The 19,637-nt window shown below is 45.7% G+C and overlaps 1 protein-coding gene across 6 annotated transcripts in view; it reads left to right on the forward strand.

Annotated features, from left to right (window-relative positions):
* PATJ (PATJ crumbs cell polarity complex component) overlaps positions 1-19,637 on the forward strand; it is a 1,366,227-nt gene that overhangs the window by 122,258 nt on the left and 1,224,332 nt on the right. For 3 of the 6 annotated variants that reach the window (XM_086953328.1, XM_086953320.1, XM_086953363.1), the window contains exons 8-9: positions 14,416-14,637; positions 17,153-17,255. In XM_086953328.1, the coding sequence (XP_086809454.1) occupies positions 14,416-14,637; positions 17,153-17,255 (325 nt within the window). The remainder of the gene's footprint in view (positions 1-14,415; positions 14,638-17,152; positions 17,256-19,637) is intronic. The other 3 variants (XM_086953345.1, XM_086953337.1, XM_086953352.1) reach the window with 1 other exon arrangement.

Raw genomic sequence — 19,637 nt, forward strand, 5'->3', positions numbered from 1 at the left:
AATAAGTAACCAGTACCAAGTATCTAGTATTAAGTAACAAGATGCCGTTCTTCAATAAACTAAGACAGATAGGAACTAGGAAAGGGATACTAGAGGAAGAAATTCCTATCCCCCCTAGGGACACGCCTGGAAATTTTATGTACCATAAGCATGGCTTAGATGCCATATTGTATCTAGATTTATGGGCTGATTATACTAAGCATCTAGACGAGAGACACAGATGGCCCGTTACAGGAACATGGGATGCCGAGTGCATCATGAAGGTAGAAGAAGCGCTATGGAAAAAGAAAGCCAGACAATCTCAGAAAGACGCCATAGAATTTTGGCGTAAAGAATCACATAAACGTGCTGAAAGAGCGCTCCGGAGAGAAGACAGACATAGAGAAGAGTCAGATAGAGCCCGAGAGAACGAATTAGTTAATGAAGGAATCCGAGTAAAAGCAGAACAAGTAGACCGCGCACGAAACAATCTTGTAAATGGCATGTACCTTGTGGCCGAGGGTTCGCCTGAAACCACTTCAGAAATACCGAAAAATCTGCCGTCACCATTGGTTCCGATTAAAGTAAATCACAGGACTACTAAAGACATATTTCTGAATTCCTATCTAGATGATGTAGCACCCGCTTACACCAATTCACGCGCCCCGCCTACTGACGGTGGCGGGGACGGAGGTGGCAACACGCCTCCAGACCATATCCCGCCATTACCGCAACAAGGTTCCCCCGTTCGACAGCCTGCTCCACTTGTTCCTCCACCTCCACCACTTCCCGCACCTAAGATTGATATACCAAATCCGTTTTTGCCTGATCCTATTAGGAGACAAGTTCAAGTACACATACAGACTCCACAGAGGGATAATGCCCAAGCCTCCCCCTCAGGAGGTGCGACAGGGGGTATCCAGACCCCGCCAGCAACACACAGATTACACCTTAGGGACATGCAGAAGCACCCTACACTCCAATCACCCCGTCTCGACATACTCAAAGAACAACTCCCAGTTTGCAGATACGATCCAGTACCCGGCAAAGACGATAGAATGTTGATAGCGTCACTACGCTTGCGACAAGCTACAGATTACCTAGTGTTATTCTCAGGAATGACTGATCATCTAGATAGAATATACCATTTTGTCCAGACTGGAGAAAATCCCGATAGTATTAAGGAGGCCCTGGCACACCAGAAAGTTGACACTCAAGCATATATATTACGTTTCTTCATAAATTGCTTAATAAGAGACCGAGACAGGCCTGGGGCAGACCAGGATGAAATGGACGCACTAAACAAGTGGGGTCAGAATATAGCCGATGGAAAACATGATAAAATGACTTGTATATCGAGCATGTACAAGAAAATCAGAAAGGCAGTGATAGAAATACACGAAAAAGAAAAAGAAAATGCCTCCTCCGAGGAGGAGGAAGGACCTGAAGAACAAGAAACGAATACAGATACGATAGCGTATGTAGGTAAGGGAACTTACCTTAGGAAAGGCATTCGTCCAGAAAGCAAGAGAGTCTTTCTCTCTGGCATATCAAAACCGAATTCTCCTGAATATCTGTTTCAAGGCACTGATAAAATGCTTCGAGAACGAATGGGGTACCATGTACTCAATTCTATGGATGACCAAGAACTAGCCCGGTCAGCAGTACTATGGGCTGACAATTCTAATATATACAATGATGATACAGTAGCGCAGACATTTCTGAACCTATCCCCAGACGAGCAGAAATTAGCAGGTATATATATGATTCAGCACCTCCTCACATTATACAGAAATAAACATTCTGATCCAGGTCCCTTACACGATACATTAGAAGCATTACTCATGGATAGATGGAGAGGCCTAAGTACCAAATTAATCCAAATAATTCTAGAACAACGGCACAGATATAACACTTTCTTAGGCCCACAATATGTTCCCGCTCCGCCCCCAGAAAGAAAAATGTATCATATGGAACGTTTAGAAAGGCAGAACCCTTTACGAGAAGTACATCCAGTTATGGGTACCGATAATACCTTGAAACGTGTGTATGTACACACACCTCTGACCAAGTTAGAACTATTGGAGATGAAGAAACTAGTACCCTGTCACGATAAAGACCCTGCAGGTTTTCACAGAGAACTTAAAGACATGTTACTGATGGGAGACTACACATATGCAGATATCATGAAAATGTTAAAGGTACTGCTGCCCACCGGCATTTACGAGAAACTCAAGGAAAGAGAATGGGAGGTGGGAGATAAAAAGATTATATGGACAGAAATAGAAGACGAGGAGAAAACTCGTACCCCAGGGCTAGGCCTTGGGGAGAAAGCTAAAGCATTACCAGGTTTGATAGTACAGGTCTTGCCAAGATTATTGACAACTAAAAAGGAAGACTGGGACGCAATCTCAGCCTGTAAACAGAAACATGATGAAGATACCAGTGACTTCTATTCAAGATTCGAGAAATGTTTCATTATTAATAGTGGCCTAAAACCAGGTAGCGAATCGTACCCACATCTTTTTGTATCAAAGTTAGTCGAGAATTCCTTGACAGCAGTCAAAAACCGTGTATATAAAGTCGAAAGTACATGGCAAGCAAATACGCCATCCCAGATGTTACAAATGTTACAATACCATCAGAACAGAATTAGAGAAGAACAGGATCACGAACAGAGACGCATGAAAGACACGAAAATGAAAATGTTAGTGGCCCAGTCGGTTCCAGCCGACGGCCAGAGAAAGGGTACGACCCAGACAGGAAATGCCGCAGCTCCCGTTAAAGGGACATGCAATTATTGCAAGCAGCCAGGTCACTACGTACATGAATGTCCAGTTCTGAAACACAATATAGCAACAGGTAAAACTAAAGAAAGACCGCATCCGCCTAGACAAGACCAGGGCCAGCAACAGACTTCACAGAATTCACAACCTATGCATGCTCCACCACATACAGCACAGACAGCAGCGGTATCACAGCCACAGCCACAGCCCGTAGCCGCGACGCAGCAAGTTTCACGACAGATGTGCCAGTATGCCCAATCTGATTATCCCGATTATCAGCGATACACATGAAACAGCCTAGAGAGGGAGGTTGGCTTGCCTCTTATTGAGGTTCCTGTAGATCAAGAAGGTCCTTATGTACACAGTCAAGTATTGGGAAAAGACAGAAAGTTTTTAATTGACACAGGGGCAAGCCGCACAACAATCAGCCATAATGAAGTCCCAGGGGCACCCCTCTCAGGCTCACAGAATGTTTCCCTTGGTTTTTCAGGACAGCCTATTGTAAATGAGGTATCGATACCAGTCCCCCTGGCTGTGGGTCCATTAATACGTGTTACAGACTTGTTACTTACGAAATCATGTCCAGAAAATCTGTTAGGTATCAAAACATTGAAGGCTCTAGGAGCTGTGATATGTTGTTCTCCGGAAGGAGTTAGACTCTTTTTGCGTGACTTTAAGGGTCACTATGTATTACGAGAGTTTGATGTCAGATTGAAAAATGTACCGAAGCACCTGTGGGCACAAGGCCCGACCGATGTAGGTTGCATGCACATCACACCATACCGTGTTACACTCAAACAAGGAGTTGTTTTACCAAGAATCAGACAATACAAGTTACCACCCGATGCTGTAGTGGCTTTACTGGAAATCATTGAAGAGCTCATTGCCCAAGGAGTGGTCGTAGAGACCGACTCCAATACCTGTAATTCCCCTATCATTCCGATTCTTAAACGTACTGATCCCAATGCACCGCCAGTATATCGGTTGGTGATTGATTTACGAGAACTGAATAAATGCATTGTTCCACAGTACCCTGTGGTTCCCGACATCTCTTCCCTATTGACTGCTATTGATTCAGAAGCTACGTTCTTTACTGTAATTGACCTCAAGAACGCCTTCTTCAGTGTGCCCATTGATCCAGAGAGCCAATACCTCTTCGGATTCAGTTTAAATGGACGAAGTTTCAAATTTTCACGCGCACCTCAAGGATTCACAGAAAGCCCCAGCATCTATAGTCAAGCACTGAAAAGACAACTCGATTGTATTCAAATGCCAGTTAACACCGCTTTACTACAATACGTCGATGATCAGCTGATCACCGCACGAAGTGAGCCCGAATGTGAACAAGCATCACTGACAGTTTTACATTTTCTGGCCAACAAGGGACACAAGGTGTCTCCTTCGAAGCTACAGTTCTGTGTTCAGCAAGTTGTGTACTTGGGTCACTTGCTGTCCAAAGTGGGGAGACAGCTCACTCCTGACCGCATCCAGTTAATTGTAAACATGCCACAACCCCAGACACAAAAGGAAGTGCGGGCCTTTATAGGCCTCACCTCGTACTGCAGACAATGGATTCCCCAGTATGCATTTCTAGCTAAACCACTCATTCAGTTGACAACACAGGAGGCAGCGACTTCGACTGCCCTTCCCTGGACTCAGGAACATACACAGGCCTTTGAGGAATTAAAGAAAGCTTTATGTCAAGCACCAGTTTTAGCAACACCATGTTACAGCAAACCCTTTACACTTTTTGTTACAGAACGTGATGGTACAGCGTTGTCTGTCCTCACTCAAGATCAAGCAGGTTCACATAAGCCTTGCGCTTATTTTTCAAGTACATTGGATTCAGTAGCCCAGGCGCTCCCTGCGTGCTTAAAGTCAGTTGCAGCGACAGCCTTAGCAATCAGACAGAGCGACTCAATCGTATTAGGACATCAATTAACAGTACAAGTTCCACATTCTGTAGAGGTTCTTTTAAACAGAACCCAGACTCAACACTTGACTATAGCACGACTGACAGGTTATGAACTGACACTATTCCAGCCACACATAGAAATCAGACGCTGTAACATCCTGAATCCCGCAACATTGTTACCTTCGATTATGACTAATTCAGCCCCGCATGATTGTATAGAGATCATTAATACAGTAACAAAGCCCCGACGAGACTTAACAGATGTTCCACTGACAAATCCAGACCTGACACTTTACGTGGATGGTTCATGTATGAGAACAAACACAGGAGAATTAGTGGCTGCATATGCAGTGACCACTGAAACCGAAGTTAAAGAAACATATCGTATTGATACACTGTCCGCTCAAGCAGCAGAGCTTATCGCTCTGACCCGAGCTTGTATACTAGCCAAGAACAGAAACGTTAACATATACACAGATTCACGTTATGCTTTCGGAGTTGTACACGACTTCGGAGTGTTATGGCAAGAACGAGGTTTCCTGACCTCTCACGGTGCCAAGATCCAACACGGTCCCCTCATTCAAGCACTGTTAGAAGCAATACATCTGCCTTCAGGCATATCCATCATGAAGTGCAAAGCACATACTAAAGTTACAGATTCCATTTCCCAGGGTAACGACCTGGCAGATCAAACAGCAAAACATACAGCATTGACTCACACCCAGACAACTGATATGACAAAGACAATAGTACCAACACATTGTATGACAGTTAGGGATCCCACACTAGATGTAATCGATATTCAGACACATGCTACTCCAGATGAAATTAAGAAATGGACTGAACTAGGAGGGATCCAGACAGATCAGGGATGGATGACGAAGGGAAAATCTACATGGTTTCTCCCCGACTCTATGGTTCAAGTCATAATAAATACAGCACATAGTCCAGCACACCTAGGAGAAAAAGCTATGTTAGACAGCTTACAGAATCTCTGGTACAACAAACATTTACGAGCAGCAGCGAAACAGAAAGTGCGTACTTGCATGATCTGTTGTCAGTTCAATCCAGGTAAAAGCGTCCCTGTAGAGCAAGGTGGATTCCATCCTCCTGATCACCCTTTTGAAGTCCTCCAGATGGATTATATCCAGATGGACCGTTGTCGAGGATTCAAGTACGTCCTCGTAGTTGTTTGTGCACTTTCCCGTTGGACCGAAGCATATCCAGTCCCAGATTACACTGCCCCGACCACTGCCAGGCAGCTGGTTCGAGAATTCTTCCCACGGTACGGCTTGCCTCGTGTCGTGTACTCAGATAACGGACAGCTATTCTCATCCGAACTCATGAAACAGGTTTCCCTTCTGCTAGGATATCAGTGGAAATTCCACTGCGTCCGACATCCCGAGGCCGCTGGCCTTGTAGAGAGGCATAACCAGACACTGAAAACCCGCCTTGCTAAAATCTGTAAAGAGAAAGGGGTCGACTGGATAGTCGCCCTGCCAGTTGCACTGTTCTATATGAGAATGGTCCCCCATTCGAGATCAGGACTATCCCCGTATGAAGTGGTCTTTGGCAGACCACCGAATATGTGGGGGACGCCCATGCCTAAGAAAATAACCGATGTTGATTGTAATATGCTGACAGATTACCTTGCCTCCTTGATGTCTGCACTCCAATCATGTCGTTCACAGGTTGCTGCAGCCTTCCCCGACAACACTGATGTAAAGCCACATGATGTCCGTCCCGGGGATACAGTTTTAATTCGCAACTTCGACAGGAAAAGCCCGCTGGAGCCCCGCTGGAAGGAGCCGAAGATCGTCCTTCTTACCACGAGGACCGCAATCAAAGTGGTAGGCCGAAAGGGGTGGATCCACACGAGTCATATTAAAAAATGTAATGAACTGTTGCCAGAAACTGACTCGTCCACCCCCTCCAAGGACTGCCTCGATACTAAAGACTTCAAAGTTCCAAAAAGAGAGAAAACTCCCCAAGAGGAGTATCGAACTAAACTTCGATCTAGCAAGTCAGACAGTTTAATTGTTTAAGTCCTCCCCTAGGTGAATCGGTTAAATAGTTTCTGACATGTATCCCCTAGATCGAGATAGAGAGAGAGAGAGACAACTCAAGAAACGTACATATTGTAAATCACTCCGCAGTCACTGTATAGTGACATTATTGATTATGTTTTTTCTAAGTCTTCTGATTATTGTTGCCAGTATATTGCTTCCCATATACTACCCTATCTTCAAGCGTGAACAATCCGCTTACAATGTCACTGCCGAACATTCTTTTAGTGAGTTACCCCCCCATGAATTATCTTACAGACTTGCGCTGCGCAACAACACCTTCATTAGTATGTTACATCACTCCCATCAGACTAATAATGCTACAAACTGTTGGATATGTGGCCGACTCCCTCCCTATCAGAAATATAAGGGAGTTCTGCCCCTCTTTCCGTACCCGTTCACACACAATGGCTCTTGTGGAGCATGGTTTAGAATAATTAATTCCTTAGATCCTGATATTGCTGTTTTCGAAGGAAACTGGGATTGGGGAAACTTGAACTTAGTTCTGCTTAACGCCTGTTATCCTGACAAAAAGGGACTCCCCACTAGAATAGGAACTGATCTAGAAAATGAAGTATATGGATTAGGTAATTATACAATTAACCTTATGATTCTTACTGTCGAATCCGAAGCTGCACCAGTTCTCCCTGCTATGTCAGTATTACCAGTCAAAGGTGATTTATGTGTCAGAAAGAAGGGTCCGTAGGGAACAAGGAGGGAATGAGGAAATATAAATTTTATGGTCAAGAAATGTTCCCTAACGTGTACCCCACCGTCTCCATGTACCAGCTTAAAGTGCATGTAACTTCCCTCCTGTGCCAGCTATGAAGACGCAAATACGTTTGCGTCCAACGTTAACATGTCCTCTTTCAGATCCACCCTGAATGGGTTGAATATTCTGTTCCTAAGTATGCCATGCCAACGTCTTTTTGTGGTGTACTTTACACGTTTTTTAGCTCTGGCGAAGTAGGCCCTGAATTCTGCCATTGAGCCTTTTCCTGCCTTCTGATTCTGAACGCCTCAGCCTGGGCTGCCTCTGTACCCGTGACCTTTGCCTTACTCCCTGTGCGGCTAACGGCGCTTAGCTCAGCCTGCTGCCTGCCAACACTGTATTCAACCTTCGAATTATCTGTTCCGCTCCTCAAACATACATTCCTGCCTACTAGTTCAAGTAAACATCTTCCAGCTGCAGAGCAAAGGGCCTGGCCTCACTGTCTCCGTGCAAGTAATTCATAGCCTCTGTTACCATGGTAGGCCCATGCCCCCTCGCATCTCATGCAGACACGTAGACGCCTATACACGCACTCACAGTCAGTATAGAATAGCCTCTGCCCAAGAGACCTTTTCCTCTAGATAATATGGTTCCCAAACATTAGATATCAGATATGATATAGGTACGAGTTGATCTGACATGCCAGACTTCTGTCTCTTTCCGCTAGTGTAAATGTCAAGTCCCCTGCACCCTCCAGTTCCACGTCAATCACGCGTCATGCAGCTGCGCGCCCATCCAGGCCCCAGATTTCTGCTGACATTGCCAAATTCTGCTAAGTACCCACCTACTTGTGACACTTACATATGACGTTTCTAGCACACACCTCTATGTTCACGCCTAGTTCACGCCTTCTAATTACGTATCCTTACCACGTGTGTGCTCTTATCTTGCTTCTCTCAGCTGTTACGCCTACTGTATTGGTTTCTATTGTATGGTTTAAGTATAAAAGTTATGTCTTGACAATAAAGTATGCTCTATCCCTTCCTGCACCCCAGTGGTGGCAGGAACACGATATCCGATCTGGTACCATGACCATTCCTTTTTAAGGAATAAAACCCCTAAGAACTCTAACACCACGGACTCTGCCTCTTTCTTTCCGATTGAGTTATTTTGTTAAGTACTTACCTGCATAGAAATTAGGACGGTAAATCAAATATTTACCACAAAGTGATGTCATCAAAGCCATATAACGCTGTCCATGGCACAACAACGTCAGTTCCCCCTTTTCCACTCTTCGGACTTTCCTCACATAGAAAATATACCTAGTGCAGTACCATGTCCACTCTTAAAATATTCGAGATGAACCCTGTGGGAAATTTGATGGACTGATGTCCATACAAGTGGATCCCGACCGAAACAAGAAGAACGGTGACACAGGCCCTCATCAGCAGCAGACTTTACTACGGCAACGCACTCTACGCTGGAATCCCAGCCAAACACCTACAACAACTACAACGCATCCAAAACGCCTCCGCCTGACTGATCGTCAACGTCCCCCGCCGCAGCCACATCACCCCCCACCTGCGAGACCTACACTGGCTCCCCGTCGACAAGAGGATCACCTTCAAGCTCTTCACCCACGCACACAAAGCACTCCACAACGCCGGACCAGCCTACCTGAACAGCAGACTCAACTTCTACACCCAACCCGCCAGCTCCGCCCTGCCAGCCTCGCCCTCGCCTATGTCCCCCGCATCCAACGAACAACCTCCGGCGGCAGATCCTTCTCGTACCTCGCCGCCAAGACCTGGAACAACCTCCCTACCCACCTACAGCAGACCCAAGACCTACTCACCTTCATAAGACTCCTCAAGACCTGGCTCTTCGAGCAGTAGCGGAACCCCCTCCCCTCAGGGCCTTGAGACCCTCACGGGTAAGTAGCGTGCTTTACAAGTACTTTGGTTGATTGATTGATTAACCCACCCCCATGTGGTTTGTTTTTGGTGCCTGGCGTCGGACCACACTCCTGGGCTGTGCTTCATGTCAGGAAGATTCTCCAAAACCAAGCCAAACTCTTTTTCAATGCCCCAGATTGGCAAAGGAGGGCGTTCTATTCAGACCTTCTGAATTTCCCCACATGCCCCCAGCTGCATCTACCAATCAGGTCGGACATTCTCTCCCATTCGGAGGAAATGACCGCCCCCCCAATCTCTGAGGCCTCCAATCTAAATGCTTGAGGATTGAGTGGGGCCACCTGAGTTAATTTCAGCTACCACTAGAAGTGATAGACGTCATTTTGTTAGCTAATCGCCCTTCCACCAAATTTGTTTACTCAAGCAGATGGAGCAACTTTGTTGCATGGTGTGCATACAATATGGTGGATCCTTGGCATGGCAGGCTGTCTCAGGTCTTCCAATACCGACTTTCTCTTGCTCAGAAATGTTGTTCAATAGGCACTGTCCGGGGATATCTAGTTATTTTGGCTGCATTCATTTGTCTGCCAGATCACCCGTCCCTTTTTAAGATCCACATTGTCATTAGTTTTTTGAAAGGCCTCCAATTGCCTTTGTTATGATCGAGTCGGACCTAAATTTAGTTTTTACTTTTCTTACAGGGACTATGTTTGAGCCTCTATATAGTTGTCCCTCAAGGATCTTGATGTTCACAACTGTATTTTTGGTGGCTACCACCTCAGCAAGTTTAACGTTATGTTACTAGATATGCATTGTCCAAATAAGACCCTCTAGAAGGAAATCAGGTTGCATTCCAACAGGCACAAATTCATGGCTACTGCCCATGCCAGGAGAGTTCCCATCACCTAAATATGCAAGGCGGTGATGTGGGCATCCCTGCACTGTTTTGCCAAGCACTACTGCCTGGATTCTGAATGGCATAGGGATGGGCACTTTGCCAGAGCTGTTCTGCAGGATTTCCTTGTCTAACAATCCATCAGTTCCCCTCTAAGAGCATGGTATTGCTCTGTAATCTGCTCTATAGGTGCGGACTCTAGAATTATCCATCAGAAGAAAAAGTTGCTTACCTGGGATAATGATCTTTCTGGTAAATACTATACCTGCAGATTCCTTACTGCCCCGTCCGCCGCCCTATTTGGTAGATGTGTTCTAGGAAAAGTCAGTTAGATTCTCTTTAAGTTTTTGGTACTTCACTATATTAATTCCAGTCTGTCACTCGCCTTGAAGGTTAGGAAAAATAGATGTAAACTGACGCTGTTGCACCAGAGTGGGCTTCAATTACGTCACCTGATGCCACTTCTGCCATTGATACAAAGCCGGCACCCCCTACCATCAATGTGACTTTTTGAAGTTTTCGTATCCAGTCTGATGTCTAGATCTACTGGTGAGAAATCTGCAGGTAGACAAAGTATCCACCAGAATGATTGTTACCTCAGGCAAATAACTTTTACTTCAATTCCCCAGTTGGTTTCCTCGAAGGATGGGATTTTAGCAGTTGCCATTTGGATTGGGATAGTCAATCAATCAATCAAGACATTTGTAAAGCGCGCTACTCACCCGTGAGGGTCTCAAGGCGCCGGGGTGGGGGGGGGGGGTGCTGCTACTGCTCGAATAGCCAGGTCTTGAGTAGTCTTCTGAAGGTTAATAGGTCCTGGGTCTGCCATAGGAGGGTGGTGAGTGTTCCAGGTCTTGGCGGCGAGGTGGGAGAACGATCTGCTGTCATTCTTCGGATGCGGGGGACGGTGGCGAGGGCGAGGTCGGCGGAGCGGAGCTGTCGGCTGGGTGTGTAAAAGGTGAGTAGTGTGTTGAGGTATGCTGGTCCAGTGTTGTGGAGTGCCTTGTGTGCGTGGGTGAGGAGCTTGAAGGTGATCCTCTTGTTGAGGGGAAGCCAGTGCAAGTCTCTCAGGTAGGGTGTGATGTGGCAGGGATGTCGACGATCAGGCGTGCGGAGCCGTTCTGAATGCATTGTAGTCATTTCAGGAGTTTGGCCGGGGCTCCTGCGTAGAGGGCGTTTCCGTAGTCCAACCTGCTGCTGAAGAAGGCCTGGGTGACCGTTCTCCTTGTTTCGGTGGGGATCCACCTGTAGATCTTGCGGAGCATGCGGATGGTGTTGAAGCAGGAAGCTGAGATGGCGTTGACTTGCTTTGTCATGGAGAGGGTGGAGTCGAGGATAAACCCCAGGTTGCGTGCGTGGTCGGTGGGTGTCTGTGCTGCTCCCAGTGCGGTCGGCCACCAGGAGTCGTCCCAGGCCGAGGGGGTGTGGCCGAGGATGAGGACCTCAGTCTTGTCCGAGTTTAGTTTCAGAGGACTGTTCTTCATCCACTTGGCAACGGCTTTCATTCCTTCGTGGAGGTTGGTTTTGGCGATGAGAGGATCCTTGGCGAGGGAGAGGATCAGCTGGGTGTGGGAGATGATGTTGAGGTTGTGAAGTCAGGCGGCGTGGGCGAGCGGTGCCACGTAGATGTTGAACAGTGTCGGGCTGAGGCATGAGCCCTGGGGTACGCCGCAGATGATCTTGGTGGCTTCGGAGCGGAAGGGGGGGAGGCGGACGCTCTGGGTTCTGCCAGAGATGGAGGTGGTCCAGAGCCTTGTCTTGGATTCCAGTGGCGTGGAGCCGTGTGCGTAGGGTGCAGTGGCAGACCGTCAGGTCCAGGAAGATTAGGTCTGCAGTTTCGCCGCTGTCCAGCAGGGCCCTGATGTAATCGGTGGCGGCGATGAGGGCAGTTTCGGTGTTGTGGTTGCTGCGGAACCAAGACTGGGACGGGTTGAGGATATTGTGCTCTTGAGGTAGAGGGTCAGTTGTCTGCTGACTGTCTTCTTGATGACCTTCGCCAGGAACGGGAGCAGGGAGATGGGTCGGAAGTTCTTGAGGTCCTTAGGGTCAGCTTTGGGTCTTTTGAGTAAGGTGTTGATCTTGGCGTGCTTCTAGCTCTCCGGGAAGGTTGCTGTCTCGAAGGAGATGTTTATGGCTTTCCGGAGGTGGGGTGCGATGGTGGTGCTGGCTTTGTTGAAGATGTGATGTGGACAGGGGTCTGACGGAGAGCCGGAGTGGATGGTGTTCATGATTTTGATGGTGTCGTCGACGTTTATGTTGGTCCAGGAGAGCAAGATGTCGGTGAGGATGGAGGACATTTGGGCGGAGGTCTCAGTGGCTGTTGGGGCGGTAGTGACGTTGAAACTGTTGTGGATGTCTGCGATCTTGCGATGGAAGAAGGTGGCAAGGGCGTCGCACAGGGCTTGCGAGGATGGGATGTCGTTGGTGTTGGAGCTGGTGTTGGAGAGTTCCTTCACGATGTTGAAGAGCTTTTTGCTGTTGTGTGCGTTGTTGTCTAGGCGGTCTTTGAAGGAGGCCCTTTTGGCGGATCGGATGAGGTGATGGTGTCTTTGGGTGGTGGTCTTGTGGGTTGCGTAACTGTCTGCTGTCTGTTTCCGATGCCATCTCTTCTCTAGTTTTCTGCATGTTTGCTTGGAGGCCTGGAGGTCCTCGGTGAACCAGCTGGCTTTCTTGCTGGAGTGTCTGTTGGAGGGTTCCTTGATCAGGGCAAGATAGTTGGCGCAGTCGTCGAACCACTGTCTGAGGCTGTGGGCGGCTGTGTCGGGGTCGGCAGGTGGGCTCCGGGCGAGGGTGGAGGTTAGCTGGTCTTCGGTGACTTTGCTCCAGCAGCGGCAAGGGATCTGTTGGGTGCGGTGGTGTGTGGTGGGTTTCCGGACGGTGAAGTGGATGCAGCGATGGTCGGTCCAATGGAGTTCGGTGGTGTGGCTGAAGGAGACGTGGGTGCAGGCAGAGAAGATGGGATCAAGCGTGTGGCCGGCAGAGTGGGTGGATGTTGTGATGAGCTGTCTGAGTCCGAGGTTGGCGAGGTTGTCAATCAAGGTGTTGGAGTTGGTGGTGTTGTTGTTCTCGAGGTGGAAGTTCAGGTCCCCGAGGTGGATGTAGTCTGTGGAGGCAAGGGCTTGAGTACTGACGAAGTCAACGATGGCGTCGCTGAACTGTGGCCGGGGTCCGGGGGTCTGTACATGTGGGTTCCTCTGAGGGTGGTGCTGGGATCGGTGTGGATCTGGAAGTGTAGGTGTTCGGCGGTGGTGAGGGTGTCGTCTGTGCTGGTTGAGACTCTGAGAGTGTTCCTGTGGACGATGGCGATTCCTCCTTCAGTTCCATTGGCGCGGTCCCTGCGGGTGATCTTGTGGCCGTCGGGGATGGCTGTGGCGATGTCGGGTGCCGAGGAAGGGTTCATCAAGGTCTCTGTCAGGAAGGCGATGTCTGGCGAGGTGGAGTCTAGTAGGTCCCAGAGTTCAATGGCGTGTTTGCGGGCGGAGCTGGTGTTGAGAAGAATGCAACTGAGGTGGTTGAGTTCTTTCACTGTGGAGCTGCAGTTCCCGCAGAATTAGTGTCCTTGGGTGCACTTCGTGGCGGCCTGGAATCAAGTGTGTATTCTTCGGGTGTTGAGTGCTAGGGGTGTGCTGGCATCGTAGCGGAGATGGGCGTCGTGGCAATTGCGGGGGCCAGGAATTCTGGCGTTGGGCGCAGGCCAGGCGCGGACGGGCACAGACAAGCTTTCCTTTGGTGCACCTTAGGTGCGCCAGCGACGCAGCCGCACAACGGCCGCCATATAAGGGTAGGTGGGAGGGAGGAGCACCTGGGAGGCGGGAGCGGGCGGCGAATGGGCACACAGGGGGGCGGGCCGCAGGGGAGGCAGCGGCGGGTAAACGGCGGGAAAAAACAAGCACAACGGGGCAATAGTAACAGAAATAAACACTGAACAGTGAAGAAAAAAATTGATTGAGAATTAAGGGCAGCAGATAACAGAGGATAAAAGCAATACAGAAGCAGATAAAACACAAGTGATTCTTGATAGCCAATTTGAATGGATGGAATGAGGGCACTGAATTAACTTTGAAGGAAGGAAGAATATGATTTCAGATACGTTTTTGTGCCATTTTCTTAATTTATTAAACGTTTTGCATCTCTTTCCATGGAATGTAGGATGGAAGACTTCGAACAGGTGATCATATTTTACAAATTGGAGGCACCAATGTGCAAGGAATGACAAGTGAACAAGTTGCTCAGGTCCTGAGAAATTGTGGAAACTCTGTTGGGATGGTGGTTGCAAGAAACCCAATTGGGGAACTACCTGTAAAGCCTCCTGCACCAGCAAGCTTGCCTGTCGGCGTTTTGCCTCCAGCACTAAACAGAAAGGTTAGCACGGTCAGTATTACATTTATTTCCAATTATCTTGTTTTTGAGGAATTACTCTCACTTGCATGTTGACAGTTGTGATCTTCCATTCATATTCATTAATTTTAGGAGACCAATTTTGTATTTTTGAGTAATGTATTTAGTTTTTAAATGTTTACTTTTTGTTTCTGTATTGCACTCGGTGAAACTGTAGAATGGTAGTCACTCTTACTTTGCTTCATATTCGAAGATATGTAATTGGATATGGGGTATTATATTCAGAGCGATGCATGTAGCGTTAATGATGTATTTTACATTTCTACAAAACATGAGTGCACAATCTTCTATCTAGCAAGACAGAATACACCTTGCGGGATTGTCCCTTCTACCATCTACAATGTGGCCACATTAGCAATTAAGGACTCTTTTGTAGCTTCAGTCCATCTAAAGCAACCCTGTCTGTTTTGTATGGATCTTCAAATTTATTTTAACGGGTTTAGAGGTTGTGATGGTTAAAAGTTCATAAATAATTTCAATTGTCCAGATATTTGCCTGGAATATAAAACCGCCTAACCGAGGCAATAGAAGGAGTCTGTGTGGCAGGTTTCTGAAAGGAGATAGAGGGGTTTAAAGAGAATGGTAATTGGGAGGAAAGAAGGAGAAAAAATACAAGTACTTACACATGACAAATGTGCCATTACCCGAATATGCCTTCTTTCTGGCTACCAATGAAAATATTTTAGTGCTCTCTTATAACACATCCATTTAATACCCTTAATATCCCTACAGTATTTATAGCTGGTTTTCACCAAGGAAACATAGCCTGGATATAAGATCAGTTTTGAGTTTGTGATCTGCATTGGCTGTGTCTCTGGTATTTTGGTCTGCATGATCACATTCCATTCTATACCAACTGTGGTTCCCATATTGAGGGGCATTCCTCCGTTGCCTCATGGTGTCAGAATACCTTCAGGCATGTAGTTCCTTTGACCTCATTGTGTTTACAATGCCAAAACAAGCTAATGCCCCTATTTATTACTTTTCCTACTTATTTACCTAATGGTCGAGCAGATTGAGGGTTTACACCATGCTGCCAATCCATATGTCAAAACTATGACCAAAAATCCACATTTACTCTCACTTGCTATGGGTGTTGTCTCTTACATATTTGGGCAGTAAGCTGAAGGGGGCAAAAAGACTGTCTTAGGCCCAGGAATGGATGAGGGGGCGACCTGACATTACGTTGGGCCAGCGATCCACACTGCTCCTCTAATTTATTCAAAGTTCCTTCCCTGGTTTCTAGTGGGCTTGTCTCTCTCTCTCTCTGTCTCTGTCTCTGTCTCTGTCTCTCTCTGTCTCTGTCTCTGTCTCTCTCCCTGTCTCACCCCTATCTGCTCCAGAGGTCAAAAAGACTATCTTAGACCATGAGAAGCTGGCCTCTGTTTTTCTTTTTTTTTTGTATTTTCTGTGGGCCAGGCTTTAAAATGGTTGATAGAGAAAAACCTCTTGGTATATCGCGATTCATTACGTATTGGCATGTTGGGAGCTCCATTGAAGACAACAATCTCGGCCTTATAATGGCTTGTATAAGCTTTCTGCTCCAAAACTCCAATGTTGGTCTTCATATTTCTCCCTTTCTAATTTAGAACATTCTATTCACAGTGGGTGGAATGTTCTAGTAGCCTTATAGTCTATCTGCCTTGGGTCACACCGCTTGTTAAATGCCCCCTCTCTAATTAGAGGTCTGGAAGCAACCCTGGCTCATGTCCCTTAACAACTGGTAAAGCCCTTGGCAGTTGGCTATAAGGAAATAATAGTACCAGGCTTATGTATTAGGTGGTGTATGTTTTCCAGCGTTAGAACTAAGCATTGGAATGAGCAATTGGAATGTAAGATTATGTTTTGAAAGACTGGAGGGGATGACAGAAGAGGCTGGGCCCTCTTGTGATGAAGCTGTCACTCAATCTGTTCTCGTCAATAAATGTGCTTTGGAGCTGCTGGAAGTGGTGTAGCTCTTCACTGCCACTCCTATGTCAAGTTAGATTATTTAACATTTTTGGCCGCAAATGGGCTGTCAGGGGACTGATGGGTAAAATGTCCAGCTCTGCCATTGTAACCCTTTCACACCCACACAAAAATGCTAACTTCTTTAAAAATACTAACCATATTTACAATGAAGCAAGCAAAGACATTTTCTACCTTCTTTCCAAGTTAATTGTAATTCCATTAATAATTTTTTTTGTATCACAGAGCATTGATTCCTATGGGGATGAACATTTTTTTATAAAAAAAACCCTACCTAATCATAACTGCAGAGGCGCTATTGTGCATCCATGGGTTGTTTTTTTGTATTGTGCTCCAGATTTTACAAATCTGCTATTTGCATTTGTTCAGATTAAGCATTGGTTTTTTCATGTTTTGAGGGATGTAGATCAATTAGCTGAGAAGAACTAGGAAAATTAAATTACAAATGTTAATTTTAATTTTCAAGCATGTGGGATGAATGTCATTTATTGAAACATTTATTTTTTAATTTGTTTCAAAGGATGAAACTGAAGATTTTGAAATCTATAATGTTGATCTTTTGAAAAAGGACGGACAAAGTCTTGGCATAACAATAGTTGGCTACACTGGACCATCTAGCCCAGGTACGGTATGAGATTCTCAACATTAAATGAAAACAAAATATTTACTGAATGCATGTACATAGGCTGGCCGGCTCTCTGTATACTATTGAAGAAATATGTATTAAGCATCTCTTTCGAAAATCGGTGAAACATTTGGTGGTGATGAGATTTTGGTGAAGAAAATGGTTTGGAGCATAATTTAGATTAATTCACTGTGGTGTTCAGTCCTGCAACATAATGTAGGCACTTTCTACTTGGTCATCTTTTTAAGTCTGGTTGCGGAATGGTGCCAAATATTTCATGCTAAATTTGGCAATCCAGTGCCTCTACAGAATAAAACTATTAGATTGTCTCTGCCAAATTATGGCTCACAATTATGAGCTATATGATAATACATGAGGCATGAGTTGTGACTGTATGTGGTTTTTGTTACAAGAAATCATTTGTCCAGTGCTTCCTCTGACCTGTGTAACAACTTAGTACTTAATGATAGCTGTGATATTTTCCTAGGTGGCTTTAGTTTAATGCTGGGGCACTGTGCTGAATTTCTGTTAACCTGATTATTCACTAAGTCATTAAACAAAGCTCCATTTTGGAATTAGCTGGGTTCATCTTGATGTATATTCAACTCTCTTAGTTATGTATGGAGTTATATCATAGATCACTTCCCTTAAAGACACCATTTTTTAAGCACAGATCACAAAGGCACTTTGTTGGTCGAATTAGGGAGCCAAAATTCATATTCCTCCATCCACCTTGACTAAAAAATCATTGACAAAAAAAAATGTTGGTTGTTAACTCAAAATCCGTGCCCTCATCCCTCGTACAGAGCAAGGTACACCAAATTGTTACGTTCTGACCTATACAAGTTGACTGCTAATGTTGGAAATCGGGTATGCAGACCAAGTAAAAAGTCCCACTTGATGAATCGGAAGACAATGTAAGGTGCATCCCCCAACTTTAGCCTCTCTGCCACTTTCCTGGAATAGAACAGAGAAGTGTTGCAGTGTAAAATGTCAGAGTAACCCTTCTTTGACATTGAGGAATGCTACACCAGCTCATGCTCACCATCGAGGACCAATACAATATCGAAGATCCATTAATTAATAAGAATCTCACCATAAGGACGCTCAGCATCAGAGCCTTCAGTGAATGTTTCAAAGATTTCTTTCCACTTGAAGCATTGTCCACCTTCATCTAAATTTGAGATAACTCTTCTCCTGATGAGAAGAATCCAGTACTTCTCATCCCAGCTGAAGCCGATTAACCTCCACCATTTCACTTGCCTAATAAGGAAATGATTCTTGGAATGTTGTCTGTTTCATTGAATGATGTGTCTGTAAAAAATCCCAGGAGAGCAAATATAATCATCGAAAAAATAAAAGTCTAACTGTACACGAGACAGGACTAACCGTCACTACACAATGATACAGGAGCACAGATAAGTCAAGCTGCACTTCAGGAGTACCTACCTACTAGTAACACATTTCTAGTGGGTACCAAAGTCATGTTCATGGATTCTCATTGAGTACACAGCAACACTCTATCTCTGTGTCAGTTCTGTAAATGAAGATGTTGATGAGGGTAGCCGTTTAACTGTGCTTGGTTGTAGCATCTGCAGTGAGGAAGAGATGCTTCTCCATGTCTTCATCTTCAGCTTGAACTGACGAGCAGAGCCAAAGATTGGTCTGTGTGAAGAGCTGACAGTGTGGAGCATCGCTATGAACTAAAATGGTCCTATTTCACAGCCCTACTTAACCGATATAACAGGCCGCTCAGAGAGATGAGATTATCCAAAGGATTTTCAACAGTCACCCACCTGAGAGGTTCCAACAGTACCAAGATGTACTAAATGAAACTCTCTTCCTGCAGTGAAGGATTCCTTTGAATCAGCAGCTCGTTTACTGTCGTGGTAATACAGTGAAAATATCTTTCTGGTTATATTTAGTTAAGCATACATGCAGACTAGTTTAAGGACTGAATGAAGGTGAAGCAATAGATGTTAAAGATAGCAGGCCTTGAAAGGAAAATGAATTTGATAATCCCCATCATAAGACTCAAGAAAGGAGGCTCAACTTTGGAAGGTTTGAACTCTTCATTAGCAGCAACTTCAAGCTGCAAGGCCATCTTTTTACCAAATGAATCTAACTAGAGTTTGATGATGTCAGCAGACATCTGCAGCAGCATGAAATGTCCTTGATTTTGGCAAACAAGAACGTCTCCATTCTCCCTCTTCTGTTGGCCAATATGGTGATGCCAAGCATCTCTAATTCCATCACATAGCAAAAAACAGATGAGTGCCAAACACTATGCAAAATGGTTGTGCCTCAATACACCACTTCCTTCTTACATTTCAATGAAAAGTGTCCCAGTTCCAACAGTATTTCCTGCAACAAAAAGGTA

This window comes from Lissotriton vulgaris, chromosome 1_1, assembly GCF_964263255.1.
Source record: "Lissotriton vulgaris chromosome 1_1, aLisVul1.2, whole genome shotgun sequence".
Lineage (NCBI taxonomy): Eukaryota > Metazoa > Chordata > Amphibia > Caudata > Salamandridae > Lissotriton > Lissotriton vulgaris.